This window comes from Lepidochelys kempii, chromosome 5, assembly GCF_965140265.1.
Source record: "Lepidochelys kempii isolate rLepKem1 chromosome 5, rLepKem1.hap2, whole genome shotgun sequence".
In the NCBI taxonomy this organism is placed as follows: domain Eukaryota; kingdom Metazoa; phylum Chordata; order Testudines; family Cheloniidae; genus Lepidochelys; species Lepidochelys kempii.
In genome coordinates, this window is record NC_133260.1 from 129,349,421 (window position 1) to 129,372,700 (window position 23,280).

The following is a 23,280-nucleotide window of genomic DNA, read 5'->3' on the forward strand; positions in this document are numbered from 1 at the left end:
CGAATATATAAAACCAATTTCTAAAAAAACGACTTCTATAAATTCGACCTTATTCCGTAGTGTAGACATACCCTCAGTATCTGTTGAAGAAGCTTCTGCTTTTTAAATCTGGTTTGGCATGTCGTCAAACTCGGGTTCCAAGTGCTTAGCCAGTGACTTTCACCAGTTCAGTGTTTTGACTTTCTTTTAAAACTCGGCAGTAAACCTGTACAGCCTAATATTATTTTTGTCTAATTTAAATCATTTTAATAAATTGTTATGAGGCCTTTAATATAGGCTGTCATTTTAAAATTTAATTTGATTTATTTTAAATTCTGTATTTATATTAAATTCATTTTCAATAAAAAAAATCTGGTATTTAAAAATATTTTTAAATATCAGTTTTTATACATCCTGTTGTAAGATACTTCATATGAAAAACACAGCAAATACTGCATCACGAATAGAAATGTTATGAGTGAGTATTTGCAAATCAAATTGGCACATCAGTTGTCTGAAATAAGTTTGAAGAGTAATCTACAAGCGAGTCAATGGCTCTATAAAAAGTTAATTTGCCAACAAGGCATTCAGAAGGTTTCAGTTGCTTAGCGCTTATCTACTCTTGAAATGCTTCAGCAGCACAGCTGCACTACTGTGGCACTCTAGTGAAAATGCTCTCCCTTCAGCGTACTAGTGTCTCCCTTCAGCATAGCTAATCCACCTCCACAAGCGATCGTTATGTTGATGGGAAAAGCATTGTCTACAGCGGAGGTTAGGTCAGTGTAACTGTGTCGCTCAGCGGTGTGGATTTTTAACTAAAATTCCCAGGGAATGCATTCTGTATTTGGAAGGTGTGTGAATTTGGAGGGGATACGCTATATTAGTCATGCATAAAAAGGTTGAATTCCAACTTTACATTCAAATTAGTCATCCAATCTATTTCTTGCATTAGTTGGATGTCTGCTAAAACGATCCCCAGTGAGGTAGTTGATGTTGACACTAAATGGTGGTCATTTTTAGGTTTGCATTCTCAATGCTGAGGCAGAGCAGTTGATCCATATGAATGACCGTTTCAGGCTGTCTGCAGCTCAGGACAAATGACATCACTGGGTTAAACTTGTGTGTTTAAGATATTTGTTCACAAACATGAAGTTTAGAAATGGACTTAAGTGATCAATGGCTCCATGTCTAGTTGGCAGCCAGTATCAAGTGGAGTGCCCCAGGGGTCGGTCCTGGGGCCGGTTTTATTCAATATCTTCATAAATGATCTGGAGGATGGTGTGGATTGCACTCTCAGCAAATTTGCGGATGATACTAAACTGGGAGGAGTGGTAGATACGCTGGAGGGGAGGGATAGGATACAGAAGGACCTAGACCAATTGGAAGATTGGGCCAAAAGGAATCTGATGAGGTTCAATAAGGATAAGTGCAGGGTCCTGCACTTAGGACGGAAGAACCCAATGCACAGCTACAGACTAGGGACTGAATGGCTAGGCAGCAGTTCTGCAGAAAAGGACCTAGGGGTGACAGTGGACGAGAAGCTGGATATGAGTCAGCAGTGTGCCCTTGTTGCCAAGAAGGCCAATGGCATTTTGGGATGTATAAGTAGGGGCATAGCGAGCAGATCGAGGGACGTGATCGTTCCCCTGTATTCGACATTGGTGAGGCCTCATCTGGAGTACTGTGTCCAGTTTTGGGCCCCACACTTCAAGAAGGATGTGGATAAATTGGAGAGAGTCCAGCGAAGGGCAACAAAAATGATTAGGGGACTGGAACACATGAGTTATGAGGAGAGGCTGAGGGAGCTGGGATTGTTTAGCCTGCAGAAGAGAAGAATGAGGGGGGATTTGATAGCTGCTTTCAACTACCTGAAAGGGGGTTCCAAAGAGGATGGCTCTAGACTGTTCTCAATGGTAGCAGATGACAGAACGAGGAGTAATGGTCTCAAGTTGCAGTGGGGGAGGTTTAGATTGGATATTAGGAAAACCTTTTTCACTAAGAGGGTGGTGAAACACTGGAATGCGTTACCTAGGGAGGTGGTAGAATCTCCTTCCTTAGAGGTTTTTAAGGTCAGGCTTGACAAAGCCCTGACTGGGATGATTTAACTGGGAATTGGTCCTGCTTTGAGCAGGGGGTTGGACTAGATGACCTTCTGGGGTCCCTTCCAACCCTGATATTCTATGATTCTATGATTCTTGCATTGTGGAGCATCTCTTGTGTGGTGATATTCAGTTCATAGATAAACTGTTAAAGGAAAACACATTAATAAACTTAAAATAGCCTACAACATGGTGTTTGATTTGTAAACGAGCAGACTGACTAGTTAACTCTCTCAGAACTTTGTTTTGTACCAAGGTGTTGTTTGCACTAGGGAATTTCATAAAAAGATTCTTACTGGTGCATTTCCACCAGGGTAGCAGTAGTGGGAGTGCTAGTGTAAACTAAGTTCTGGAGGCTGATGGTGGTTTTTAATCTCACTTTGTCTAACCTCATGCAAGGATTTGAAAACACCAGTGTTCGCAGAAGCCTTCTCTATGCTTGTATCACTGTTGCTAATCTAGACCAGAGCACAGATTAAGTTCTTTGAGTTCGGGGAGAACTTGTTATATTCATACAGAATGTTGAATTGCTTTATGTGCAAATCTCAGTGCAATTTTCACTTTGCGGAGGAGGTATTATACTACCTCCATTTTATAATGCATACATGAAAAGAAATTCCGAACAACTTAAAAGAATATTTGCAGTGACTTAGTTTTAAGAACAGGTTTCAGAGTAACAGCCGTGTTAGTCTGTATTCGCAAAAAGAAAAGGAGTACTTGTGACACCTTAGAGACTAACCAATTTATTTGAGCATGAGCTTTCGTGAGCTACAGCTCACTTCATCGGATGCATACTGTGGAAACTGCAGAAGACATTATATACACAGAGACCATGAAACAATACCTCCTCCCACCCCACTCTCCTGCTGGTAATAGCTTATCTAAAGTGATCATCAAGTTGGGCCATTTCCAGCACAAATCCAGGTTTTCTCACCCTCTGCCCCCCCCCCCCAAACTCTCTCTCCTGCTGGTAATAGCCCATCCAAAGTGACCACTCTCCTCACAATGTGTATGAAAATCAAGGTGGCCCATTTCCAGCACAAATCCAGGTTTTCTCACCCCGCCCCCCCCACTCCCCCCCAGAAACACACAAACTCACTCTCCTGCTGGCAATAGCTCATCCAAACTGACCACTCTCCTTACAATGTGCATGATAATCAAGGTGGGCCATTTCTAGCATAAATCCAAGTTTTACCAGAACGACGGGGGGGGGGGGGGGTAGAAAAAAACAAGGGGAAATAGGCTACCTTGCATAATGACTTAGCCACTCCCAGTCTCTATTTAAGCCTAAATTAATAGTATCCAATTTGCAAATGAATTCCAATTCAGCAGTTTCTCGCTGGAGTCTGGATTTGAAGTTTTTTTGTTGTAAGATAGCGACCTTCATGTCTGTGATTGTGTGACCAGAGAGATTGAAATGTTCTCCGACTGATTTATGAATGTTATAATTCTTGACATCTGATTTGTGTCCATTTATTCTTTTATGTAGAGACTATCCAGTTTGACCAATGTAAATGGCAGAGGGGCATTGCTGGCACATGATGGCATATATCACATTGGTGGATGTGCAGGTGAACGAGCCTCTGATAGTGTGGCTGATGTTATTAGGCCCTTTGATGGTGTCCCCTGAATAGATATGTGGGCACAGTTGGCAACGGGCTTTGTTGCAAGGATAGGTTCCTGGGTTAGTGGTTCTGTTGTGTGGTATGTGGTTGTTGGTGAGTATTTGCTTCAGGTTGGGGGGCTGTCTGTAGGCAAGGACTGGCCTGTCTCCCAAGATTTGTGAGAGTGTTGGGTCATCCTTCAGGATAGGTTGTAGATCCTTAATAATGCGTTGGAGGGGTTTTAGTTGGGGGCTGAAGGTGACGGCTAGTGGCGTTCTGTTATTTTCTTTGTTAGGCCTGTCCTGTAGTAGGTGACTTCTGGGAACTCTTCTGGCTCTATTAATCTGCTTCTTCACTTCTGCAGGTGGGTAGTGTAGTTGTAAGAACGCTTGATAGAGATCTTGTAGGTGTTTGTCTCTGTCTGAGGGGTTGGAGCAAATGCGGTTGTATTGCAGAGCTTGGCTGTAGACGATGGATCGCGTGGTGTGGTCAGGGTGAAAGCTGGAGGCATGTAGGTAGGAATAGTGGTCAGTAGGTTTCCGGTATAGGGTGGTGTTTATGTGACCATTGTTTATTAGCACTGTAGCGTCGAGGAAGTGGATCTCTTGTGTGGACTGGACCAGGCTGAGGTTGATGGTGGGATGGAAATTGCTGAAATCATGGTGGAATTCCTCAAGGGCTTCTTTTCCATGGGTCCAGATGATGAAGATGTCATCAATATAGCGCAAGTAGAATAGGGGCGTTAGGGGATGAGAGCTGAGGAAGCGTTGTTCTAAGTCAGCCATAAAAATGTTGGCATACTGTGGGGCCATGCGGGTACCCACAGCAGTGCCGCTGATCTGAAGGTATATATTGTCCCCAAATGTAAAACAGTTATGGGTAAGGACAAAGTCACAAAGTTCAGCCACCAGGTTAGCCGTGACATTAACGGGGATAGTGTTCCTGATGGCTTGTAGTCCATCTTTGTGTGGAATGTTGGTGTAGAGGGCTTCTACATCCATAGTGGCCAAGATGGTGTTATCAGGAAGATTACCGATGGATTGTAGTTTCCTCAGGAAGTCAGTGGTGTCTCGAAGGTAGCTGGGAGTGCTGGTAGCGTAGGGCCTGAGGAGGGAGTCTACATAGCCAGACAATCCTGCTGTCAGGGTGCCAATGCCTGAGATGATGGGGCGCCCAGGATTTCCAGGTTTATGGATCTTGGGTAGTAGATAGAATATCCCAGGTCAGGGTTCCAGGGGTGTGTCTGTGCGGATTTGATCTTGTGCTTTTTCAGGAAGTTTCTTGAGCAAATGCTGTAGTTGCTTTTGGTAACTCTCAGTGGGATCATAAGGTAATGGCTTGTAGAAAGTGGTGTTGGAGAGCTGCCGAGCAGCCTCTTGTTCATATTCCGACCTATTCATGATGACAACAGCACCTCCTTTGTCAGCCTTTTTGATTATGATGTCAGAGTTGTTTCTGAGGCTGTGGGTGGCATTGTGTTCTGCACGGCTGAGGTTATGGGGCAAGTGATGCTGCTTTTCCACAATTTCAGCCCGTGCACGTCGGCGGAAGCAGTCTATGTAGAAGTCCAGTCTGCTGTTTCGACCTTCAGGAGGAGTCCACCTAGAATCCTTCTTTTTGTAATGTTGGTAGGGAGGCCTCTGTGGATTAGTATGTTGTTCAGAGGTATTTTGGAAATATTCCTTGAGTCGGAGATGTCGAAAATAGGATTCTAGGTCACCACAGAACTGTATCATGTTCGTGGGGGTGGAGGGGCAGAAGGAGAGGCCCTGAGGTAGGACAGCTGCTTCTGCTGGGCTGAGAGTATAGTTGGATAGGTTAACAATATTGCTGGGTGGGTTGAGGGAACCATTGCTGTGGCCCCTTGTAGCATATAGTAGTTTAGAAAGTTTAGTGTCCTTTTTCTTTTGTAGAGAAGCAAAGTTTGCGTTGTAAATGGCTCCTCCTGAAGGTCGAAACATTTACAACGCACACTTTGCTTCTCTACAAAAGAAAAAGGACACTAAACTTTCTAAACTACTACATGCTACAAGGGGCCACAGCAATGGTGCCCACATATCTATTCAGGGGACACCATCAAAGGGCCTAATAACGCCAGCCACACTATCAGAGGCTCGTTCACCTGCACATCCACCAATGTGGTATATGCCATCATGTGCCAGCAATGCCCCTCTGCCATGTACATTGGTCAAACTGGACAGTCTCTACATAAAAGAATAAATGGACACAAATCAGATGTCAAGAATTATAACATTCATAAACCAGTCGGAGAACACTTCAATCTCTCTGGTCATGCAATCACAGACATGAAGGTCGCTATCTTACAACAAAAAAACTTCAAATCCAGACTCCAGCGAGAAACTGCTGAATTGGAATTCATTTGCAAATTGGATACTATTAATTTAGGCTTAAATAGAGACTGGGAGTGGCTAAGTCATTATGCAAGGTAGCCTATTTCCCCTTGTTTTTTTCTACCCCCCCTCCCCCCGTTGTTCTGGTAAAACTTGGATTTATGCTGGAAATGGCCCACCTTGATTATCATGCACATTGTAAGGAGAGAGGTCAGTTTGGATGAGCTATTGCCAGCAGGAGAGTGAGTTTTTGTGTGTGTGTTTTTTTGAAAAAAGGGGGTGGTGGGGTGAGAACCTGTGTTTGTGCTGGAAATGGCCCACCTTGATTTTCATACACATTGTGAGGAGAGTGGTCACTTTGGATGGGCTATTACCAGCAGGAGAGTGAGTTTGTGTGTGGGAGGTCGGAGGGTGAGAAAACCTGGATTTGTGCTGGAAATGGCCCAACTTGATGATCACTTTAGATAAGCTATTACCAGCAGGAGAGTGGGGTGGGAGGAGGTATTGTTTCAAGGTCTCTGTGTATATAATGTCTTCTGCAGTTTCCACAGTATGCGTCCGATGAAGTGAGCTGTGGCTCACGAAAGCTCATGCTCAAATAAATTGGTTAGTCTCTAAGGTGCCACAAGTACTCCTTTTCTTTTTAGTTTTAAGAAGTAATTGCAGACTTCAGTGTTTAAAAACTTACTTGTATAGTTTGCATGGGGAAGTGTCCTTTACTTGGGATTTCCTGGCTGCTATAATTCTTAGTTTGGAAGAATTATGAAATCTAATGAAACCTGGAGAGTAGTTGGGTGGTGAAAACGTTTTGAGTGTCTGTCTTTCCAATACACAGTGAATTTAAGGGACATCGCCAGCCCAAAATTTTAGAGTGTGTGTGTGTGATTTTTTTTTTTGTTACACAGATTCTTGAAACCTTAAAATGTTTTCCCATCTTAAAAAGGTGTGAGTAAGCCCATTTCATCTAGTTGGTTTTTAATGGTCGCTTGCAGTGTTTGCATTCCAAACACAGAAAGAGAAAGTGATACTGACTAATAGTCTTTCTTGTTCAAGATTAACAAAAAAGCAAAAGCTTTGGGTTTTTTAAATGTTTTCGTTTTTAAATCATGTAAAATATGAACACCGTATGTAAGGGCACAGTTTCACGAGCACAGCTTTTAATCTGACATGTCAGATTACTTTGTTCTATAAAAACAATGGTTTTATATGTTGATTAATTGCTAAAGTATGCTGTAAACGTGAAATCCAGACAATTTTAGTGAAATAATGTAAAATATTTTTAGATACAACTACCTTTGAATCCCATGAAAACTTGGTGGTTGTTCATCCATATGTACCTGTTTTAAAAAATTCTTCTTTCCCATTGTGTCAGAGAAGTAGCATGGAAAACAAACTAAACACAGGGTGCTCTCAAATGCTCAGAACAAACAAGCTGGAACATACTTTCTTCGGTTACAGTGATCTTAGGTGATGTAACGAGCACACATTTTTCAGACAGGAGTATCTTTAAGTTTGTGAAGTTCCTTCAGTGTCCTATAGAATGAAAAGTAGAATCCTCATCAGAAGCAAAGAGTAATTTTAGTTTTCAAAAACATCTACAGCATTTCTGTTGTGAGACAAAAGTGCTATATTAGCTCTGTGTGTGTGTGTTTGTGTGTATATATATACACACACATATATATAACCAGTAAGTTACTTTCAGTTTTGTTGTTTTTATAGGGGAATAGTTGGTGTTGGAATGTGTGTGTGGGGGACGACGCAGTGTTAGGTTAAGAGGGGAGGAGGGTTTTAAATGGGAGTGGATGAAGGTTAGAAGCAAAACTGGCAGGGAGCTTGAACTTGGGTTGCTGAAGGAATGCAGTGGTAGAAGAATGGGATACAGAGAGACTTATAACTAGTTTAGCAAATGAGGAAAGTCCAGTTCCAGAGCTGAAGGATGTCATGGAACTTTAAAGGCTTCTTATAGCTGCTGCTTTTGTTCCCCATATAGAAATGAGAGACAAGGTTGCTGAGTCTGGTGCCCTGGGAAAGTATGTCTGGTCTGGGACACAGGACTTGCAAGACCCTGTCTTTGTTTCTTTCCCTGGGCTATAGTCGCTTTGGGAGATATTGTGACACTGTGTGTGCATTGGGTTTGTAATGCACCTTTTTGCCATGGACCACATAAGCTCGTCTGTGTCCACATGAAGGGGGTGGGGGAGGTGGGAAGCGGTTTTTCTACCATTTTCTGTTTCTTCAGCTTTTCTGACACCATTTTAGGAGCTTGGCAGGAAAGGGACAGAGTGGCTGGGAAGTGGGGAAGCAGAGGACATGCAGCTGTATGAGATGCAGAATGGGCATCAGTATTACTTGGGATGAAGCAAGGGAAAGCTTGTACTGTGTGGACAGCACTGAAATCATAGAATCATAGAATATCAGGGTTGGAAGGGACCCCTGAAGGTCATCTAGTCCAACCCCCTGCTCGAAGCAGGACCACTTCCCAGTTAAATCATCCCAGTCAGGGCTTTGTCAAGCCTGACCTTAAAAACCTCTAAGGAAGGAGATTCTACCACCTCCCTAGGTAACGCATTCCAGTGTTTCACCACCCTCTTAGTGAAAAAGGTTTTCCTAATATCCAATCTAAACCTCCCCCACTGCAACTTGAGACCATTACTCCTCGTTCTGTCATCTGCTACCATTGAGAACAGTCTAGAGCCATCCTCTTTGGAACCCCCTTTCAGGTAGTTGAAAGCAGCTATCAAATCCCCCCTCATTCTTCTCTTCTGCAGGCTAAACAATCCCAGCTCCCTCAGCCTCTCCTCATAAGTCATGTGTTCTAGACCCCTAATCATTTTTGTTGCCCTTCGCTGGACTCTCTCCAATTTATCCACATCCTTCTTGTAGTGTGGGGCCCAAAACTGGACACAGTACTCCAGATGAGGCCTCACCAATGTCGAATAGAGGGGAACGATCATGTCCCTCGATCTGCTTGCTATGCCCCTACTTATACATCCCAAAATGCCATTGGCCTTCTTGGCAGCAGGGGCACACTGCTGACTCATATCCAGCTTCTTGTCCACTGTCACCCCTAGGTCCTTTTCTGCAGAACTGCTGCCTAGCCATTCGGCCCCTAGTCTGTAGCGGTGCATTGGGTTCTTCCGTCCTAAGTGCAGGACCCTGCACTTATCCTTATTGAACCTCATCAGATTTCTTTTGGCCCAATCCTCCAATTTGTCTAGGTCCTTCTGTATCCTATCCCTGCCCTCCAGCGTATCTACCACTCCTCCCAGTTTAGTATCATCCGCAAATTTGCTGAGAGTGCAATCCACACCATCCTCCAGATCATTTATGAAGATACTGAACAAAACTGGCCCCAGGACCGACCCTTGGGGCACTCCACTTGATACCGGCTGCCAACTAGACATGGAGCCATTGATCACTACCCGTTGAGCCCGACAATCTAGCCAGCTTTCTACCCACCTTATAGTGCAATGGTTTAGACTGATGGGTCCAGAGCATTGTCCTACATTACAGGGTGGTGGTGGTGGGTGGGAATTGCTGCAGTGGCAGTCGTTCAGAACAGTGTGGATATGAAACGGTATCAAAGTTTTTCAAAAAGTGAGAAAGCACAGCTAGGGTAGACACTGAACCGTTAGTTCTATCTCCCAGATAGACCTCTTCCTTTATGAATCCCATCTGCACATGAAGAAGATTGCCAATATGGCCCCAGCCTCTCACCTAGCAAAGCTAGAGAAAAGGGCAAACTCAAACTCATTGTCTCTTTCCAATCCTGTGGGCTCATCCCCAAAATATAACCCACCAAGTCTTTCCTTACTAAACTCTCCTTTGCATGCTTGCCTGCACACGGAGACTAGCTTCAGTCTCCTACCTGCTGAGTCTGGGACAATGGATATAAAATTAAAGCCTGTCCATGGACCCCTCGCTCCCATAGTCTTACTCCCACAGATATTGACCGCCCCATCTTAATTCATCCTCGTTCATCTTTTATTCAGTGGGGAGAAAGCTGTCCGCAAAATGTAAGCCTGTCATATCAGCGCTCCTATTTCCTCCTTCCAACTAAACTCAGCCCCTAACCTGGTGGTTCTCCAGCTACTCATGTTGTTGCCTCTTTGCTTCCAGGTGCTAAATTGCATAGTTTTTTACTAGTAAATTTCCAGACAAAGTAAAATACATTGTGAGACAATTTTTCCATTCTTAAGTTTCATTTAGTCCATGACACCTCCTCTTCTAAATGCTTCCTCCCTTTTAATCATGTTTAGAACTTTAGTGGCCACTACAACCGCACACTGTTTATAGAGAGACGTACTGTTCGAAATCGCTGATGAGATAAATGGCGTCCTTCTCCATTCTTTAATGGGACTTCACGTAGTATCAGTTATAGAATATTGTTGAATAGAGAACTAGTATAAAGAAACCTTTTTGTCCCAGATAACTAAATCATGCTTCTGAATTGAAAAGAGAAAAGCTTACTGTGGTGGGAAAATATACTTACAATTGGTACTGTACATGTCTGTACAAATTTCTCAGTGTAAGCTTAGTCCACAGCTGCAGCAGATTTTTAAACTCGTTATGAAAATACATTGAAGATGAGACAAAATGATGGCAGTGGTTCAGTCATTGTACCAGACTGTTGGTAGTGATGCTTCCAGATTGAAGATGTCACCAGCAATGCTGTGGCAACTTGACTCTTCTACAGTGTTTGAAGTTTGGGTTTCTTTGCAGTTCAATTCCCGACTCTTGAGTTTTCTGTTTCTAGTGCATGAGGTTTTTTATAACTACAATATTCTTGTAAAGACATTAGCCCCTAATTTACTCATGTACTCTCAACGCCATTTTAATAATTATCTTTCCCCTGAGACTAATATTGTAATACTGCTGCATAAATTGTGAACCCTTAGTGCATAATTTAAGTCTAATGGGCTGCTTCAGAGAAGGGGCCTTCACAGTATTTGCTTCAATTAAAGTGGAATATTGTGATGTAGAAAGGGGAGTTGTTCCATAGTTGACCAGCTCTCAAGTGGTCCACAGTACAAATATTTAAGACCCACTGCTTAAGAATCTTGCTAATACTCCGCTCCAGTCACCTACAGCACTCCAAAATGCACTCAAAACTCCCACTGGTATCTACGCTTCTCCATCAAACTGTAATAGTAACATGAAATCTCACTGTAGTGGATTACCATTTTGTTATGATGAACAGAACATGTACAAGTTCCATATGATATGCTAAATTGAAATTGTAAAGTCAGAGATGGCAAAATATAGTGCTCAGTGTTCTGCAACACTTAAATAACTTGAAATTTTGTTTTTTGCAAAACCTCTCTTCCCTTGTTCTAAACCATTGCTTTTCAGGGGAAACCTCCAAAAATGCACTTAATTTAAAGCTTGTCATTCAAACCAAGACTTTGTGTTTGAAAGTAATTCTTGCCATACTTCTATAGATGTTACCTTAATTTCCATAAAAAAAAAGAAAAGAAAATATGCATGCCTTGATCAAAGTAAATGGAACTTAACTTCTAAGGTTCAAGTTCTATCATATTTATAACTCATGATTTTCAAGCAAGTTCCAACTTATTCAAAATTACTGCTTGTATACCTAGTCTAAATTGTCCTCTGATGCTTTACTCTTGCTTTATGGTTTTTAGCAAATACTGAACAATTTGCAAAATTAATTTCTTTCCAGTGGTGTAAAGGACATGGGGCTGACCTGTAATTTACAAATATTGTATCTTGACCAGGTATTGTGGTGTTTACTATATGCCTATATTATGCTAATTCACTAGCAGGTTTGTCATAAGACTCAGTGGGGGATGTTGGATCCTGCTATTCACATCTCATGGTAAACTCTTAAAGGGATAAGGGGCATGCAGAGTGTACATTTGGGTAGGGAGCTGAGCCACTGGACCTGGTGTAACCAGGTTCAGCAGATACAGGAGAGAATTAAAGCCTTTGGTTAGTTTTAAAAAGGGAGTCCCTGACAGACAGGGGAGACTGAGGCAGACACTGTTAGGGAGCAGACTAACACCCATATTCCAGAGGTTGGGGTTTGGGGTAAAATAGGACTATAGTAAGATAATCATGACTGATTTATTGTGTTAAAATGCTTTTTCCCTATATTAAGCTTTGTTCAGTTTGAAAAGACTGTCTGATCACCTGTATTAACCACTGATAACCCCCAAAGGGAAGCATTGAACTCAGTTGTGCCTAGCCCAGGAATGGGAGAATGCCGGGTTTCTCTCCTGAGGTAAGTGAAGGTACAGAGTCTAACACCTGAGAGGGGTCAAAGGTGAGGTGTCCTGCAACGATGACAAGTGGAGGTTCCACAGTCATTACGGTGAAACTACAAAATTCTGTGAATCGGAGTCTGTTTTCTGGTAGTGTCAAGATGACTGGTTGCGTACTCTGGTCATCTCTGACTTCTAGCTACTTTATTCACTGTTAACTCATTATGTGACTGTGGATGGAGTTTAGCATGATCTGGCTTTATTTTATTTGAAAACTTAATACAAAGCAGACTTACCCATGAAGAGTGTCCCTGCAGTGTTAGACTTCTGTATGAAAAGCAGCAGAGTTGCAGCAGTTCAGCGAGCATGGGCTCATAAAATGTGTTTGGTTCTAACCCCTTCCAGTTCCTTGAAGCAGCTTGTTGCTTTCTCAGCTGTAGTTTCAGACACATGTTTCTAAGATGAATGCATCCGATGAAGTGAGCTGTAGCTCACGAAAGCTTATGCTCAAATAAATTGGTTAGTCTCTAAGGTGCCACAAGTCCTCCTGTTCTTTTTGCGGATACAGACTAACACAGCTGCTACTCCAAAACCTATCTGTAGCGTCTCTTCAAATGCATACAACTTGACTGATCTTCAAAAACAGCCTTACGGTTGGCCTTCTACCTGCACTTGTAGTGCCTTTCAGAAAACTAAGTTTGCAGTAGGTTTTTTTTTAAATGTGCTGGGAGTCTGTTCATGTGCTGACTGAAGAACATAAGTCTTTATTCTGAAGAGCATCTCTTCATGCTGTGTGTGTGTTTTTAAAGGGCAAGAACAGAGTTCTAATTGTTCACATATGGGCTCACTCAGCTAGTGTAGGTGGTGCCCCACCTCTCCAAACATGGCATGTTTCAAAGGACTATAATAATTTGGAGCAATTTTAAATATAGCGATTAACAAAAATAGTACTTCACCTCAGGGGCACCGGAATCGGGGTGGGGTGGGATCAGAGAGCCATGGCCCTACCACTTTTCAGCAGGGATCCCACCCTTCCTGGCCAGTCTGGCAGCTGTAGCCCGGCCGGGGAGCCCAGGCAGCTGTGGGGTGCTGTGGACCCTCCACCTGCCCTGGGCTAGGACACAGGCTGGGGGCTGCTCTTAACCCTCCACCCCGGGCAGGTAGAGGAGCCATGCATAGCTCCCAGCCTGCTCTGGCTTCCAGCTTGGCCGGGAGCGGGGCCTTCGGCGGGAGACGAGGGCGGAGGGCCCTGTCTCCTTCCCCCTTCCCTCCCCCCCCGCTTTTGGGCAGGCTCTGCTGCCGCTGCTTCACATCACTAAACTGGACCAGAAATCTCCAGTAATGGGCTTCACTCCAAGGACAGAATTAATTTATTCTCCTGCATGGTTCACCAGTACTGTCATATCTATATAATGCTAGTCCCTACTGTGAGCTCCCCAGAGGTACCCAGGGTTGTGAGGCACCCTCCCCGCCTCCCCCCACACACATACCCTTAGCATGAGGCATTCTTGTCTCTGCCTGCTGTGTCTCAGCACCATAGAATCATAGAATATCAGGGTTGGAAAGGACCTCAGGAGGTCATGTAGTCAAACCCCCTGCTCAAAGCAGGACCAATCCCCAATTAAATCATCCTAGCCAGGGCTTTGTCAAGCCTGACCTTAAAAACTTCTAAGGAAGGAGATTCCACCACCTCCCTAGGCAACGCATTCCAGTGTTTCACCACCCTCCTAGTGAAAAAGTTTTTCCTAATATCCAACCTAAATCTCCCCCACTGCAACTTGAGACCATTACTTCTTGTTCTGTCATCAGCTACCACTGAGAACAGTCTAGATCATCCTCTTTGGAACCCCCTTTCAGGTAGTTGAAAGCAGCTATCAGATCCCCCCTCATTCTTGTCTTCCGTAGACTAAACATCTCCAGTTCCCTCAGCCTCTCCTCATAAGTCATGTGTTCCAGTCCCCTAATCATTTTTGTTGCCCTCTGCTGGACTCTTTCCAATTTTTCCACATCCTCCTTGTAGTGTGGGGCCCAAAACTGGACACAGTACTCCAGATGAGGCCTCACCAATGTCGCATAGAGGGGAATGATCATGTCCCTCGATCTGCTGGCAGTGCCCCTACTTATACATCCCAAAATGCCATTGGCCTTCTTGGCAACAAGGGCACACTGACTCATATCCAGCTTCTCATCCATTGTGACCCCTAGGTCCTTTTCTGCAGAACTGCTGCCCAGCCATTCGGTCCCTAGTCTGTAGCGGTGCATTGGATTCTTCCGTCCTAAGTGCAGGACTCTGCACTTGTCCTTGTTGAACCTCATCAGATTTCTTTTGGCCCAATCCTCCAATTTGTCTAGGGCCCTCTGTATCCTATCCCTACCCTCCAGCGTATCTACCTCTCCTCCCAGTTTAGTGTCATTTGCAAACCTGCTGAGGGTGCAATCCACACCATCCTCCAGTTCATTTATGAAGATATTGAACAAAACTGGCCCCAGGGCCGACCCTTAGGGCACTGCACTTGATACCGGCTGCCAACTAGACATGGAGCCATTGATCACTACCCATTGAGCCCGACAATCTAGCCAGCTTTCTATCCACCTTATAGTCCATTCATCCAGCCCATACTTCTTTAACTTGCTGGCAAGAATACTGTGGGAGACAGTGTCAAAAGCTTTGCTAAAGTCAAGGAACAACACGTCCACTGCTTTCCCTTCATCCACAGAACCAGTAATCTCATCATAGAAGGCAATTAGATTAGTCAGGCATGACTTGCCCTTGGTGAATCCATGCTGACTGTTCCTGATCACTTTCCTCTCCTCTAAGTGCTTCAGAATTGATTCCTTGAGGACCTGCTCCATGATTTTTCCAGGGACTGAGGTGAGGCTGACTGGCCTGTAGTTCCCAGGATCCTCCTCCTTCCTTTTTTTTAAAGATGGGCACTTCATTAGCCTTTTTCCAGTCGTCCGGGACTTCCCCCGATCACCATGAGTTTTCAAAGATAATGGCCAATGGCTCTGCAATCACATCCACCAACTCCTTTAGCACTCTCGGATGCAACGCATCTGGCCGCATGGACTTGTGCACGTCCAGCTTTTCAAAATAGTCCCGAACCACTTCTTTCTCCACAGAGGGCTGGTCACCTCCTCTCCATGCTGTGCTGTCCAGTGCAGCAGTCTGGGAGCTGACCTTGTTCGTGAAGACAGAGGCAAAAGAAGCATTGAGTACTTCAGCTTTTTCCACATCCTCTGTCACTAGGTTGCCTCCCTCATTCAGTAAGGGGCCCACACTTTCCTTGACTTTCTTCTTGTTGCCAACATACCTGAAGAAACCCTTCTTGTTACTCTTGACATCTCTTGCTAGCTGCAACTCCAGGTGTGATTTGGCCTTTCTGATTTCACTCCTGCATGCCCCAGCAATATTTTTATACTCATCCCTGGTCATTTGTCCAATCTTCCACTTCTTGTAAGCTTCTTTTTTGTATGAAACCTTGCAACAGAAGTACTGCCTTCCAGGCCTCTAGCCTGCACCGAGAGGCTTACAGTCTGTTAGGATCCTGGAGATGGGCGGGTGGAGCCTGTCCACTACTAAAGGACCTCTCCCAGCCTAAGGGGAGGATCCACAAGGTCTGGGATCTCAATTAAGTACAGGGGACAACTGTACAGTCTAGACAGTCTCTACGTAAAAGAATAAATGGACACAAGTCAGATGTCAAGAATTATAACATTCATAAACCAGTCGGAGAACACTTCAATCTCTCTGGTCACGCGATTACAAACATGAAAGTTGCGATATTACAACAGAAAAACTTCAGAAACAGATTCCAAGGAGAGACTGCTGAATTGGAATTAATTTGCAAATTGGATACAATTAATTTAGGCTTGAATAGAGACTGGGAGTGGTTGAGTCATTATAAAAAGTAACCTATTTCCCCTTTTTTATTCCTTTCCTCCCCCCCACTGTTCCTCAGATGTTCTTGTTAAACCCTGGATTTGTGCTGGAAATGGCCCACCTTGATTATCATACATATTGTAAGGAGAGTGATCACTTTAGATAAGCTATTACCAGCAGGAGAGTGGGGTGGGGGGAGAGAGAACCTTTTGAAGTGATAACACCCATTTTTTCATGGTCTGTGTGTATAAAAACATCCTCACTGTATTTTCCACTTTATGCATCCGATGAAGTGAGCTGTAGCTCACGAAAGCTTGTGCTCGAATAAATCGGTTAGTCTCTAAGGTGCCACAAGTACTCCTTTTCTTTTTGTGCAGGCTAGTGATAGGCATGCACCAACCCCCTGCAACCTGCGAGTGTTCCCTGCAGCGTCCAGCTCCTAACTACCTAACAGGGCTGGCTCTAGTTTTTTTGCCGCCCCAAGCAAAAACATTTTGTGCTGCCCTCCCACCCGCACCCCCTGCCGCCCCAGCCCTGGTTTTTTTTTTTTTTTAATTTTTTTTTTTTTAAATTCTTGATATTTATCCACTCTGCGGTCAACAGAGACAGATGAATCAACATCCTTTGTCTGGCGAAGGCTTGCTGGTCAGCTCTGCCTTGGACACACTTTAAACATCTTTTCAGTACATAGACACGCCTCCTTTAATATCATCCGTACGCACATCACGCAGTGGTTGTGAGGATGTGTATGACATAAGCCTATATTAGGGACCTCACATGATGTTCTTTATGGATAAATACTATGAAATGGTGCTAAGTGTAGTAAGCTTGTTAGTAGAACCTGGCGTGGATACAAAATTTGTATCCGCAGATTTACAGGGCTCTACTTGTCAGGCCTGTTAGGAGTAGCTGTTACAGAACAGTGAACCCTTTGCCAGCTGGCACCAACTGTGTCTCACCAACTGATCAGCAAAAGCATTGGGCATGCTATTTCTCATGTCTTGTTCCATTACCCATACAGGAAGAGACTAAATGGCCCCAGTTTGTACGTCATATCCTCTGCACATGATGATGGGAACAGGGCTCTTTCCTCCTGCCCATCCGCTAGAATTGTGGGGGCTTATTAAGGATTTAAGTTGTTGTTGGTGGGTTTTGTTTATCACTATAGTGCCTCTGAGCCCTACTCATGGAGCACTCTACGAACACTGTGGGCTCTGTTCAGACGGTACAGAACCTGGAGTTAGAAAGTGAGGCATAAATGGGTAAACAGGAGAACCTGCAGAGAACAAACTTGTCACTTCCTTTGGGTTCTGCTGTCCCCCTTTTTCCCCTTTTGGCATTTAGAGGAAGTAGAGTATTCCTGATATGCTTGAGTCTGATGAGCTAGTGCTGCATGTTTGTGATTTACTTTCTAACTTGGAATCTATATCCAGTGAAAGACCCAGTACAAGTGCACATAGTGGGGTATGAATAAGCTGCTTTACTGGTAACGCTTATGTCTGTCACCCTTCTTTTATATTCTCAGCTGAGATATCTTCTGTGCCCTACTAGTTAGTCTGTCCCCTCCAGTGTTTCTCTCTCTCTCGCTCGCTCTGACTTTTTCCCTAGCCCCTCTGCTCATCTTGTTCCTTTCCTTCCACCTCATGCCCCCATGATTTTGCCTGTGCTTCCCCTGTATATAGTAGTTCCCTAAGGATACCAACAGCAGAGGGAGAGTCAAGGAGTTCTTGTAATTTCACTCTCTGTTGTTGGCACTATTGGAAAAACAAGATGAGTGGATCCTCTGTGGGATTCTCTTGCTGGTTAGCTGTTACTGTATGGGAATGTAGTGTTCGAACATAATTCTACAAAAGGGTTCTGAGTACCAGCTCTCTGAAAAGCCTGCTACTGAGCTGTTTGGATTGCTCATGAAGCAAATTCATCCTCCTGCCTTACTTGGGCAGTGTTCCTCATGCACAGAGCAGTTGTTCCAACATGTGTAAGGTGGCTGGGCTGGAGATATTAGCATCTTGTTCCCTTAGTCAAAGGGGATACCAGGTCAACTCCTCCTTGTCTTTCTTGCACTGCTCTCTTCCTTAGACCTGCTCTGTCCTCCCTTTCTTGTTGCTGAGTTATGAAACATTACAGGCTTATGACATCAGAGTTCTCTTCCTTCTCTTCTGTCTGATATAAAACTCTGAGAATATCATTGTTCAGTGGGACTAGGATAAGATCCCGTTAGAGGTATGATTGGTTTCCCACCACCTTCTCATTTTGTTATCTGCTCTTCCTCAGTTTACTATAATCTTACAGGGAAAATGATTCAACAATAGAAGAAAAACTGCAGCCAAATAAATAATTGATTTGTAGTTTTGGCTGTCATACATATCCACAAATGAAAGAAATTGAAATCACTTCCAAAATGGATTAGAACCATACAAATAGTTTGCTATTGGTGTATACTTACAGACAGCTGAACATTGTATTAAATGATCAGAAGTAGCTAATAAATAAGGAAAATAGACTGGCCCATGACTCACTCCTCTGTCACTTCCCATTAACTAGGAGGATTTGTTTTGTGTTCAGAGCTCTGAACCAATTTCCTAATTAGTTACCGGTAGGCATTGTGAAAAGAAGTTGAGGGTGCATACTATGTTTATCGCCAATAACAAATGACAGCTTGGTAACAAACAAACCACCCCACTTAGTTCATGAAAGCCCATAAATGTTTTGCTACTTCAAAAAATCATAATGCTTTTAACAATAGACTGATGGTAGAAAGTCCATCTATGTTTTGAAAATGACTCCACTTTATACACAACTCCAATCATCATAAATGATAACAAAATGTAGCTAAGAAAACCCAAATAAGCAATTTCTCTCTCCTATGTACTTGAAATATCACTGAGATTCCCTTTGAAGCCAGATGGAAGCAGTGCAAAATATTCACCCAGTCATGAGGTGAATTAGTCAGAATAACCTTGAACATTTATTAAATTTAGCCTTTGCAGGGTTGAAATCTGGGCTTTAAGACCTAAACTGGGGCTGTGTCTACACTATAGCTTATGTTGACATAACTTATGTCGCTAAAGGGTGTGAATAAACCACCCCCTTGAGTGACATAAGTTATGCTAATACAAGCGCCAGTGTGCACAGCACTGTGTTGGCAGGAGAAGCTCTCCTGCTGACATCGTGTCTGCCATGCTCAGGGGTGGTTTTATTATGCCGACGGGAAGATCGCTCCTGCTGGCAAAGGACATCTTCACCAGATGCGCTGCACAGTGCTGCTGTACCGGTGCTGCTGCAGTGCTGTACATGTAGACAAGCCCTTAATCAAATGAGAGGTGTGAAAAGTAACAAATATGTAAACTGACAGAATATCTTGACAGGGAAAAATCAGCCAGTGTCGCCTTTTTCTCAAGCTGTGGTGTGGGTATAACAAAGCGAACAGAGAAACTCCCCAGTTTGGGCTTCTTTTTGGTCTTGGTTTCTCTTTGGATATGGAGTCTAAATGCATTCCCTTCACTTCTGTCTCCTAAAGGGGCTACTGTTACAGCTCTTCCACTAAACCCTTCTGCAAGTGGAAAGAGGCTTAGCGGAAGGTGTGTTGAGACCCAGATATTGTCTTTTCTCCCTGTTGGAGGTAAACTTGATCCATGAATGATTTGCTAGGTGAAGAGGGTAGTAAAGACAGAAAAATTTGAACAAAGCCAGTTAAAACTTAAAGTGCAGTGGTTAGGCTGATGGTTCAGAGTTTGTAAGGCATGCCCTTCCATAGTGAAATCAGACTTCCCAGGTGGAGCATGGTGGTGTAAGCAGTGCTGCCTGAAGCAATGGTGGAATAAAGGGAGGCTCTGAGCTCCAAAAGCTGCCATTTCCCTTCTCCGGTATATGGAAGGGCTCGGAGACTGCACAAGGTGGATCTAATACCCAAAGAGGCCAACAGAGATCGGAGAGCAAAGCAGTGGGGGACCTGCTGTTAGTGAGAAATGGGGAAGGTGAACAGAGGGAGCAGCTGTGAACGTGTGTGCTTCAGAAAGTAGGGGAGCAGAGCAGTGAAGAGAAAAGGGTGAAGAAAGAAAAACAAAGTCGAACCTGCAAATAAGAGACTAAAGAAAATGAGAGAGACAGATAAAAAGCATGTGATATGGGAACTACTCCTGAACGTGTACAAGGCAACTTAAATGGGTGTCCAGGCATGGAGCCCTCCAAAAAAGGAGTGAGGATTAGGGATTGGCTAGCATCCTGAGAGAGCTATTGTGTTAGGCCATTAATTACACTAGTAAAGAGCCAAAATGTTCTCAAAAGAAGATACACACATTTGTAGGCATGAAATCATTTTAAGTTCACTTTAGTGAACGTTATTAGCCACTTCACTTTTTGGGTACTTTCTTTGGGGAGCTCTGTCCCACAGACTGCAACACCTTTAGCTCTTTGAATGTTGGGAGGTGTTCTTTTTGTGTCCAGGCCATAAATGAACCACCAAAAAAACCCTGACCAGAATGGACAGCATGTCAAGGATGCTTTTTCTCTGACCTCTGTAGTATGGCTGCAGGCCCACCCATATTTTGCCATATGGGAGGGGCCTGCTAACACAAGGGGCAATTGTAGAGGGCTAATGCATCAGCCTTAATCCATCCCTCTGAATCTTAGCAGAAGTCCATTCCAACTTTCCAATGCATTTATGGTATTCTTAATGCTGCTGATTAGGAATTGAAAAGTAATCGAATACACTCACTGTATTTAGAGACACTTCTAATATTAACTGAATTTTTTCTATTTATAGTTGTTAAAATAAAGCTAAATAATCAATTTACCTGGTAGAGACATTAATGAAATGTATAATTGACTTTTCTTAATCTGATAGGTGGGTTTGCTTTTGTATATGAAGCTCAAGATCTTGGCAGTGGCAAAGATTATGCTTTAAAGGTAATGTGTGTTTAAATCACTTTAAAGATTGAAATGTGTCTCTTGACTCAGTGCATTAGCATGATGGTCACTGTTGTATGTGTGTGCATACAAAACAAAAAAGTCAGAGCTGAAGGATTTTCTCCATTGCTTACTGTACCAGTCCAGATTCACATACACACTGTCCATTTACACAGTAGAGGAAACAGAAAATACTTCACTTTGTCAAAGCCAACACATACAAGGTGATGGGTAATAACTAGCCATGTCGGGGGGCAGTACTAACTCGTTTGTTTCAGGGAATAAAGATGTATCTCAGAGGCTGTATTTTTGTCTTGCCTAGGGAAGAACAGAAAGTCCCGCCGTTCACTGAGCTGGTCCATTGTTATGGGCATACATGTATTGGTGGTCCGATAGGGTCTACAGGATACTAGTACTGTATATAAATATAAGATTAAATCATGACTGAAGTGTGTTTACCAGACATGTCTGGGGAGTGGGTAAAGCAATTTCTCAAAGACAAACAAGCTGACACGTCTAGCCAGGTGTCATCAAAGTTGATGGGCCATCACCTATCAAGTGGCCATTCTTTGGCAAGGAACGGCAGCAGGAACAAACAGATCTTCATCCAAGGGCAGGTCTATACTAGAAGCGCTGCATCAGCGCAGTTGCACCACTGTAGCTCTTCTGGTGAAGATGCTCTATGCCAACGGGAGAGCGCTCTTCCATCAGCATAATTACTCCACCTCTGCAAGAGGCAGAAGCTATATCAGCAGGAGAGTGTCTTCCGCCAACATAGTGTTGGTCTGGACAGTGCTTAGATCATGGTAACGTGCATCTCTTGTGCAGGCCGGTCTTTTTCATACCCCTGAGTGACGTAAGTTAGATTGACTTAAGTGGTAGTGTAGACCAGCACTTAGCAGACAACAGCATGAAACCTCTTTCACCATGAGACTGCATGACTCCAACATCATAGCAGGACTGAACTTTTTCTAGGGGTAACCCTCAGGAAAATGCATTTCAGAAGGGGAACTGGACAGTCCAAGTGAGTGGCAAGAACACCCAAGTTCTCTCTCCCTATTGATCTTTCTGTTTCACCTAAGACAAGAGAGTGGCACTGTTGTCAGAAAACCCCAACCACTCCGTAGGTGCCAAAAGTTACAGCTACCCAAATCTCCAGTCTCTCTCCTCCCTCTGCCACTAGAATGGAGTTGCATTTCTTGATGCATAAATCAATAGCAAATTGGAAGTGTGGGGGACAGTATGTTTAATATTCACATAAATAAAATAAGGAAGATTGGTAGTGATGGTCATATTTAATTCCATTAAAAATTCCCTCGAATCTGCTGCACAAGTTTGTTTGCTGTAGCAAAACATCCCAGAAGTCCAGAAGACTGCTGCAGAACTAACTTCCAGTGGGCTCCATAATGCGTGGGGTTTGAGCGTGGGGAATTGCTATGTGCAGTAGTGCAAGCATGATTCTAGAGGCTGCGCTCCAAGAGAGAGAGAATATAGATAAGTGGCTCTCAACCAGGGATACACAGAGGTCTTCCAGGGTACATCAATTCACCTAGATCAGTGTTTCTCAACCTGGGGGTTGTGAGCTTCAGAGGAGCAATGGGATGGATTTAGGGAAGTCGCAAGTGCAGGGTCGGTGTTAGAAGGTGGCAAGCAGGGTAATTGCCTGGGGGACCCGTGAAGCTATGTTACATGCCTCATCCCTGGGTGGTGGGGCTTGAGTGTCAGACTCCGGAAATGTTGAAAACCACTGATGTAGAAGAACAGAAGACTAGAAACTTGAACTAGGTGACTAGAAACTTGGTTATTGTTGTGGTGACATGTCCAAATGCGATCAAGCCAGCTTTGACTCTTGCTCCCTGATCTTGAGCATTGACTGTTTTGTTAGCTCTAATTTTTCCCATATATGTGTTTTTATAAGTTTATAGTTCTTCAAAATTTTATATCCCTTTCAATATTCTTTTTTCCGATACAGAGGTTATTGTCTAATGAAGAGGAGAAGAACAGAGCCATCATTCAAGAAGTTTGTTTCATGGTATCCTCTTTGGGTCAAAATTCAATATTTAGAATGAAGAAATGAACATCCTGAAGACACAGAAAGCTTCTGTTCTTCACGATCCATATTGACACTGAAAGTATTTCTAAAGTATTTCTCCAGTGAAGAAAATCTCTGAAACCCTTGGCTTGGTACAGACCAATGAGTTACAGGATAAAAGGCTTTCAATCACATCAGTC

The 23,280-nt window shown here is 43.6% G+C and overlaps 1 protein-coding gene across 4 annotated transcripts in view; it reads left to right on the forward strand.

Moving 5' to 3' along the window:
* GAK (cyclin G associated kinase) overlaps nucleotides 1–23,280 on the forward strand; it is a 149,838-nt gene that overhangs the window by 15,609 nt on the left and 110,949 nt on the right. For all 4 annotated transcript variants that reach the window (XM_073345848.1, XM_073345849.1, XM_073345850.1 and 1 more), the window contains exons 2-3: nucleotides 20,987–21,048; nucleotides 23,021–23,080. In XM_073345848.1, coding sequence (XP_073201949.1) covers nucleotides 20,987–21,048; nucleotides 23,021–23,080 — 122 coding nt within the window. The remainder of the gene's footprint in view (nucleotides 1–20,986; nucleotides 21,049–23,020; nucleotides 23,081–23,280) is intronic.